The 8619-nt window shown below is 43.1% G+C and overlaps 1 protein-coding gene across 3 annotated transcripts in view; it reads right to left on the reverse strand.

Moving 5' to 3' along the window:
* The window catches only part of DDX59 (DEAD-box helicase 59), a 26058-nt gene that overhangs the window by 9909 nt on the left and 7530 nt on the right, over nt 1-8619 (reverse strand). For 2 of the 3 annotated variants that reach the window (XM_017896592.1, XM_017896591.1), the window contains exon 4: nt 5026-5115. The exons of the other annotated variant lie outside the window; for it this stretch is intronic. In XM_017896592.1, the coding sequence (XP_017752081.1) occupies nt 5026-5115 (90 nt within the window). The remainder of the gene's footprint in view (nt 1-5025; nt 5116-8619) is intronic. 3 annotated transcript variants of the gene reach the window in all.

The following is an 8619-nucleotide window of genomic DNA, read 5'->3' on the forward strand; positions in this document are numbered from 1 at the left end:
CCCCCCCCCCCCGGTTGCCACTGCCATATCGCCTTGTGTAAGTACATTTATTACAGCTCCACGAGACAGCTCATGTGTCTCATTTTCCACTGAATTCTCAAAACCAACAAGTGTCAGCACATGAAAAGCCCTAACAACGTATTTTGTAAATAAATGAACACTCACCAATTCTAAGCACTAAACAAGCACCTACCTATATGTCAGGCAACTTACTAGTCAATGTGGCCCAAACCTCTCTGAAGATAAGAATCACCTGAAGGGCGGGGCACGGTGGCTCAAGCCTGTAATCCCAGCACTTCAGGAGGCCGAGGCGGGTGCATCACGAGGTCAGGAGATGGAGACCATCCTGGCTAACACAGTAAAACCCTATCTCTACTAAAAATAAAAAAAATTAGCCGGGCGTGGTGGCAGGCGCCTGTAGTCCCAGCTACTCGGGAGGCTGAGGCAGGAGAATGGCATGAACCCGGGAGGCGGAGCTTCCAGTGAGCCGAGACCGCGCCACTGCACTCCAGCGTGGGGGGGGGTGGGGGGAATCACCTGAGGGAGAAAAAAAAAAAAAGGATCACCTGGAATGAGTTTTTAGAAATTTCTGGCTACAACTCACACCTACTGAATCAGAATATCCAAGTGAGAGGTCTGGTCTTGTCTGATGTTCACTGAACAAGCCAGGTGACTCTTATAATTAAGGAAACTTGGGCAAACACTGTGCTGAGAAAAAATTTTAAAAATCTATGCACAGTTCAACAGAGCAGAGAGAAACAAAGGCCTAAAATCTGACAGGGGGAGTGAAGGATTTCAGAGTTACTAACAGATAAAGAAGGAAGAGCAGATAGAAAGGATGGGAGAGAATTCTAGGCCAAAGGACAGGTATGACAGAAGAACGGAGGGTCGCAAAGCAGATCATTTCAAAGGAATTATCTGAGTTTTCACCTCTGACTATTCTTGCATCTTCACCCTCCTCTTGAAACAGTGGTTCTCTCTTCTTCGAGGATATTATTCATTCTCAGTTCCTCTCTGCCGTCTCAAGCAGCTTTTTACTGACTCATCTTCAAACTCCACAAGGCAGGCCCTTAGCCCCAGCCTGTTTCTGCTCATTTCTAACTTGTCTCCCTTAGAGAAACCATGCGTTTCATGGATTCTGATGCCTATTTTATTTTTAAAAATTTTATCGGCAGCCTCCTGAGCCAGAAAAGGTTCAGAGGGACTCCCCAATGCCTATTTTAGATCTTCAGAGTACTACCCCTTAGTTCATCATTTGCAGGAAATTCACCATGTCTAAAGCCAAACTCAAACATTACTACCAAGACCCAGATTTGCTCATATGTCCTTTTTAAAATAAAAGGCACAACTATAACTGATGGAGTCATCCCTATTGCCTTCTTCCTCTCTCATCCTCAGGCATCAGAAGACGCTCGAGTGACTCTTGGATTTGGCCTGTGACTCCTACTGCCTCCACCCTGTAAACCCTCACCCCTGTCTGGATTGCTGGCTGCTCTGTTTTAGATTCTTTCATTTCTCCTGTACCAAGCAGCAGGGTAACCTCTTAAACCACTACTCAATAATTTAGAAAGCCTCACTGTCTCCCACATCAAATCCAAATTCCTCTGCCTTCCTGTCCAGGCCCTCTGTAATTTGGCCCCACCCTAACAACCCAATTTTACCTCCTATTATTTCTCAGGAAGAATTCTTCAAGCTGGTGGTCTCTTCTCTGCCCCCTGCACACATGCACTTGGACTTTCTGACTCTGCTTATGTTGGCCCCTTCACTTGGAACAGTTGATACATCCTCTTGTTTTCTAAATCTTTTTCTATCTTCTGAAGCCCAGGTCAAATCCCATTACCTCCGAGAAGCCATTTTTTGCAGTGCTAATACATTTACTCTCATTTTTCCTTCTGACCTTATTTCTCCTGAACAATTAGCATATCATATACAGTCCTTTTTTTTTTCTTTTTTTGAGACGGAGTTTCACTCTTGTTGCCCAGGCTGGAGTGCAATGGCGCAATCTCGGCTCACCTCAACCTCCGCCTCCTGGTTCAAGCAATTCTCTTGCCTCAGCCTCCTGAATAGCTGGGATTAGAGGCATGTGCCACCACGCCCAGCTAATTTTGTATTTTTAGCAGAGATGGGGTGTCTCCATGTTGATTAGGCTGGTCTCGCACTCCCGACCTCAGGTGATATGCCTGCCTCAGTCTCCCAAAGTGCTGGGATTACAGGTGTGAGCCAATATGCCCAGCCATACAGTCCAATTTTTTCACTAGTATCTTCTATCAGCCATTGGCAAACTACAGTTCTGGGGACAAATTTAGACCTTTACCTGCTTTTGTAAATAATGTTTTGTGGGAACCCCGTCACACCCATTCACTTTCATACCATCTACATTTGTATCGAGTAGTTGCCACAGAGACTATACAGCCCCCAAAGCCTAAGATATTTACCATTTGGTCCTTTACAGAAAGTGTTTGCCAACCCCTGGCCTACATCATGTTAGTACTTTTGTATCTCCGTACACATGATAATGTTCTTGCCTTTACTTCAGTATATGTATCTTTTCTCTCCAACACGATTTCAGCACCTTGTAGGCTTGAATGCTATTCAAAACTTCTCTGTGATGCCATCCAAACTTATCCAGAATTGGTCAATTTCTACCTAAATAATACTTCTGTACTGACTGCAGTTTCTGTATATAACTGATTCTGTTGTTTACCAGCTCATTTCCCCTCCAGATCACCCAGAAACCGTATTCCTTAAATGCCAAGGAATGGGACACAGGCTGCACATACAGGCACTTGATAGATGTTTGCCGAAAGAATACTTCCCTTGTACCATAATGGTGAGCACAGCACTAAAGTGTCTCATGAAGCCTCGTTAGTGGAAGAAAATGAAAATGCTGTAAAGAGAAGTGAGGATGAGGCTGGGTGCAGGGGCTCACACCTGTAATCCCAACACTTTGGGAGGTCAAGGCAGGAGGATCACTTGAGCCCAGGAATTCAAGACCAGCCTAGGCAACACAGCAAGACCCCATCTCTACACAAATTTGAAAAACAAAGAAGTGAGGATGAATGGAACCTAACCTTAAAATCCATATAAGAATTACTTCGCAGGCCAGGTGCGGTGGCTCATGCCTGTAATCCCACCACTTTGGGAGGCTAAGGTGAGCAGATCACTTGAGGCCAGGAGTTTGAGACCAGCCTGGCCAACATGGTGAAACTCTGTCTCAACTAAAAATATAAAAATTAGCCAGGAATGATGGCACACGCCTGTAATCCCAGCTACTCGGGAGGCTGAGATACGAGAATCACTTGAGCCTAAAAGGTGGAGGTGGCAGTGAGCCAAGATCATGCCATTGCACTTCAGCCTGTGCGACAGAGGGAAACTGTCTTAAAAAAAAAAAAATTACTTCTCCAGCTCGTAAGATGGGGAGAATTTAAGAACATGGGGCTTATCAACAAAGGGAAGCCCAGTGATGTTCAGGGTGACAGTAAGTCTAATGATAATCAGATGCAATAAGTCAGTTCTACCAAATGGCTGCATCAGAAAACTGCTGACTTAGCAGTAGCAGGACTCTTCAGTCTATAAAACATTTTTGGGCGGATGCGGTGGCTCACGCCTGTAAGCTCAGCACTTTGGGAGGCCGAGAAGGGTGGATCACCTTAGGTCAGGAGTTCAAGACCAGCCTGGACAACATGGTGAAACCCTGTCTCTACTAAAAACACAAAAAGAAAGTTAGCTGGGCACGGTGGCAGGTGCCTGTAATCCCAGCTACTCAGGAGGCTGAGGCAGGAGAATTGCTTAAACCCAGGAGGTAGAGGCTGCAGTGAGCCGAGATCGTGCCATTGCACTCCAGCCTAGGCAACAGGAGCTACACACTTTCTCAACAAAAAAGAAAAAAAGACATTTTCATCATCATTCTTCATCCTTGCCATAGCTCTAGAAGATTAATCAGCTTGCCTAAGATCTCATGGGAGGTGGAGTAAATGTTCAAATATTGATCTTGTGGGTACTGGCTACGTGTTCTATCCTACTGCTACTTACTGGGGCCCACGGAAGGCAGGCTAAGACACCATCACTGGTCAGCACCTAGCACCCCGCATTTGTGATCACTGCTGGGTAATGCCAGGCCTCTGCTCTGTCACTGCTGGTAAGACATCTGGGAAGATGCATGTGCCCTGCAGGCAGAAAAGGCACATGCCCAGGGTGGGCTGGCACACGGTCCTATGTTCCCTTGGCAGAATATCACCGAGCAACAACACTTTTACTTCATCTTATTAAGCAGGCCAAAATTATAAAAATGCCTCTATAGTATATGTAACATAGAAAATCAGGACCACAGATGCCTACGTCCACACAGAAAAAAAAAAAAAAAAAATTAAAGGCCATCTGCTGGGCACGGCGGCTCATGCCTATAATCCCAGTACTTTGGGAGGCCAAGGCAGGAGGATCCCTTGAGCCCAGGAGTTCAAGACTAATCAGCCTGGGTAATATAGTGAGACCCCATTTCTACAAAAACCAAATTAGCCAGGCATGGTGATATGTGTGCCTGTAGTCCCAGCTACTCAGGAGGCTGAGGTGGGTGGATCACTTGAGTGTGGGAGGTTGAGGCTGCAGTGAGCTGTGTTTCCGTCACTGCACTCCAGCTTGGGTGACCTGAGCAACAGAGCAAAACCCTGTCTCATTACCTGACACTGACTATTTTTGCAAACAAACAATAGTAAGCATCAAATGCTTAAAAAAAAAACAAACAAAAAACAACTTACTATTGAGAATAGGGTATGTATTGAATTTGTGTTTTCTGTCAATTAGGAAAAGACAGCTCTGGTGTAATTTTAGTGTAGTACACATTATGATAGCTTCAGCGCTACACAGGAAACAGCTTAAGAACCACTGCTGCAATGCTTTAAAAGTCCCTGAGGTTTTTTTTTTTTTTTAGAGAGAGAAAATGTCCTGAATATACAATGAAATTATATAACTATACTTTCCCTAAATTGTGTAAAATCATGTAACCGTTTTTCAAACACCACTACTTACTTCATCTACTACAACAATCTTTATACCACAGAGTTCTACAGAGCTCTGCTTTATTATATCCAGAAGTCGCCCAGGGGTTGCTATGATAACCTGAATAAAAGAGAATAAGCAAATTTAAAAAATTGGTAATAGCCATTTTCATTCATTCATTCCATACTGATTGAGCGACTAATATGTACCAGACACTGTGTTAAACACTCAGAATTCAGTGATGAATAAGTCAGACATAGTCTCTGCTCTCATGAAACTTGTAACACAAAGAAAGAAACAGATAAAACAAGAAAGTACTCATGAGATAAATATACTATGCCATAATTGGAGGGACCTATCCAGTCCGACCCAACACACAGGTCAAACCTAAAGGATTAGTGGGCGTGAGCAAGGTGAGGAGTGATTAAGGAGAGAGAAAAGTATCTATGACATTCCTAAGGCTGGGAGGCCAGTGAAGTTTCCAAATGGAAAGGGACGGGGAGAATGGGGCAGGCTGAGGCAGGCACCAGGAAGGGCCTTGTAGGCAGTTTGATTGATATTGTTCTGTAAACAAGTGAAAATTCCGTAACATCTTTGGGCTTTTATTTCATTTTAAATTAAGAGGTTGGGCAAAGTGATTTCTAAGGTTGCTTAAGGATCTTAACAATTTTATAATATGTTAGTGGCTAACAATGGGGGCGCTTTTTTTTATACAATCTCGCTCTGTCACCCAGCAGGAGTGCAGTGGCACAATCACGGCTCACTGCAGCCTCAACTTCCCCGGCTCTAGGGGTCTTCCTACCTCAGCCTCCCAAGTAACTGGGACTACAGGCATGCCACCACATCTGGCTAATTTTTTGACTTTTTTGTAGAGACAAGGTCTCTATGTTGCCCAGACTGGTCTCAAACTCCTGGGCTCAAATAATCCTCCCGCCTTGACCTCCCAAAGTGCTGTGATTACAAGTGTGAGCCACTGCATTCAGCTTATTTTTACCTTTTTTTAAACAATAAGGAAAAATGCTTTAATACCAATCACATCTCCCCTTTGCTTCTATGCTACCATTGGCCAGTATTTAACCTCTACTTTATTTTGAAACCCACAGGTTGTTCATTATGATTACTGTTTCATTCAATGTTTCCTGAGATTTACCCACATGCTTACTATTTCCCTCGGCTGCCATTGTTTCCATCCTACACCCTCCTTTCTGGCACAATCTTCTTTGTCTGTAGACTACCTTAGTTTTAAAGTTCTCTTACATGGTATATTGGTAGTAACTTTCTCAGTTTTGTTTATTTGAAAAGCTTTTTTATTTTGCCCTTGCTCTTGGAGGGCAGCTTTGCTGAACAGACAGGTTTTGGTTATTTTTTCTCAGAGGGCACCTGGGAGGGAGCTCAGGCTGGTGAGAGGGGTGGGAGTGACAAGTGGGCAGCCCTGCATGGAGTGCTGCAGCCTGAGGGGCTGAGGACAGTGCAGGGTGGAGTCTGTGAGATGAGGAAGGCATTGCTGTGGGAGGGGCGGTGCTGATGGTGGGAGGTGGGCTCCATAGAGGATAATTGGTCAAATAAATAAATAAATAAATACGAAAGGAAAATGAGTGGCAGGTTTCTGTCAGTTATAAACATGAATGAATCCTGTTGTATTGAATTGGAATTGGAAGTATTAACATGAACTCACGGTCTCATGGTTTCTAATAAATACAGATACAGAAAAACACACACTTGGATATCCAGCTGACCCTTGAACAACATGGATTTCAACTGTGTGAGTCCACTGAAACATATCAATTTCAACCAAATACAGATCAACAATACTCAGGTTCAGCAGGGCTGACGGCAGGATCGAAGTATGCAAAGATTTTGGTACATATGCAGGGGATCCTGGAACCTATCCCTGGCAGATGCTGAGAGCTGTATTCCCTAGCTCTATCCACTGGGAGGTCCTAGAAGCAGTGATAGTCCAATAGCAATCAACATACATAGCCCAGAACTTTCTTTTTAAATGCTATCCTCTAGTAAAAGAAACCAGGGCTCCTTGGAGAAGGCATGATTCCAGGGCTGGGGCAGGGAAAGAAAAATGTAAGCATGGAACATCTTCTTTAGATAGAAAGTAAGGAAGACTCAAAGAATAATGGAGATCTGAACAAAGGACATAGAAACCAACTTGAAGGTGCTTCCACTGGACAGATAGAGATCAACTGGAGCATCAAAACAAATAATGATAACAGATTATAAACCTCTGAGTAACAGGAAGCCGTGAGTCCATACAGATAGAAATAAATATATACATAAATTCAAAGTGTGGTGAAGAATGAGAAATTTACATTTCAAAGTACATCTCAGAGTACTCTCCCCAAAATATTTACTAAACTCAAAGGGGAAAAAAATAAACTTTACAACTACTTTACAGATCCTATCACCAGGAAAAGGACATACTGATACTGTGTGCAACCTAAAAGGATGCAATGAAAAAAACAAAGCATCTCTTCTGTGATATCCCTGTCAAAGACATGTAACTTGAATCTAATCAGTTGAGGGACATTCTTCAAAGTAAGTAGCTTATAAACCTTAAAAGGGCCAAGATTATGAGAAAAAAAAAGGAAAGATGGAGGAACCGTTTCAAATAGAAGGAGATGACAAAGACGTGACAACTAAATGCAACATGTGATTCTGAACTGGATTCTTGTGCTATAAAAAGTGATGGAACAATTATAAAAATGTGAATGGGGACAGAGGAGTAGATGATACCAATATTAATTCCTGATGTGATATAATGTATCAACGTGACACTGTTTGGAGCTGTGTTCCCACTCAAATTGCATGTCGAACTGTAATCCCCAATGTTGGAGGTGGGATCTGAAGGGAGGTGATTGGATCATGGCAGCTATTTCTCATGGTTTAGTACCCTTCCCCCTGGTGCTGTCATGATAGTTACTGTGAGATCTAGTTGTTTAAAAGTGTGTAGCACCTCCCACTCTCTTTCTTCCTCCTGCGCTGGTCATGTGAAGCTCCTCGCTCCCCCTCTGCCTTCTGCCATGATTGGAAGCTTCCTGAGGCCTCCTCAGAGGCAGAAGCCATTATGCTTCCTGTATAGCCTGCAGAACCATGAGTCAATTAAAGCGCTTTTCTTTATAAATTACCCAGTCTCAAGTGTTTCTTTATAGCAGTGCAAGCATGGACTAATACACAATGTTAATTTCCTGATTCCGTAATTGTATTACGGTTATGTAAGACAATGTCCTTGTTTGTAACAATCATACTGTAAAGTATATGGGGGTGAGAGGGCATCAAGTCAGCAAGTTACTTCCAAAAGGTTTGGGAGGGAAAAAAAGTTCCATTTACTCTACTTACCACCTTTCTTTAAGTTTGAGATTGTTTTTTTAAAAAATGTGTGCTTTGGGAGGCCGAGGCAGGTGGATCACCTGAGTTCAGGAATTTAAGACCAGCCTGGCCAACATGGTGAAACCCTGTCTCTATTAAAAATACCAATGGGTGTAGCACACCAACATGGCACAAATATACATACGTAACAAACCTGCATGTTATGCACATGTACCTAGAACTTAAAGTATAATAAAAAAATAAAATAATAAAATAAATAAATAAATAAAATACAAAAAAAAAAAC

The sequence above is a fragment of the Rhinopithecus bieti genome, unplaced genomic scaffold, assembly GCF_001698545.2.
Source record: "Rhinopithecus bieti isolate Rb0 unplaced genomic scaffold, ASM169854v2 scaffold_24392, whole genome shotgun sequence".
NCBI lineage: Eukaryota > Metazoa > Chordata > Mammalia > Primates > Cercopithecidae > Rhinopithecus > Rhinopithecus bieti.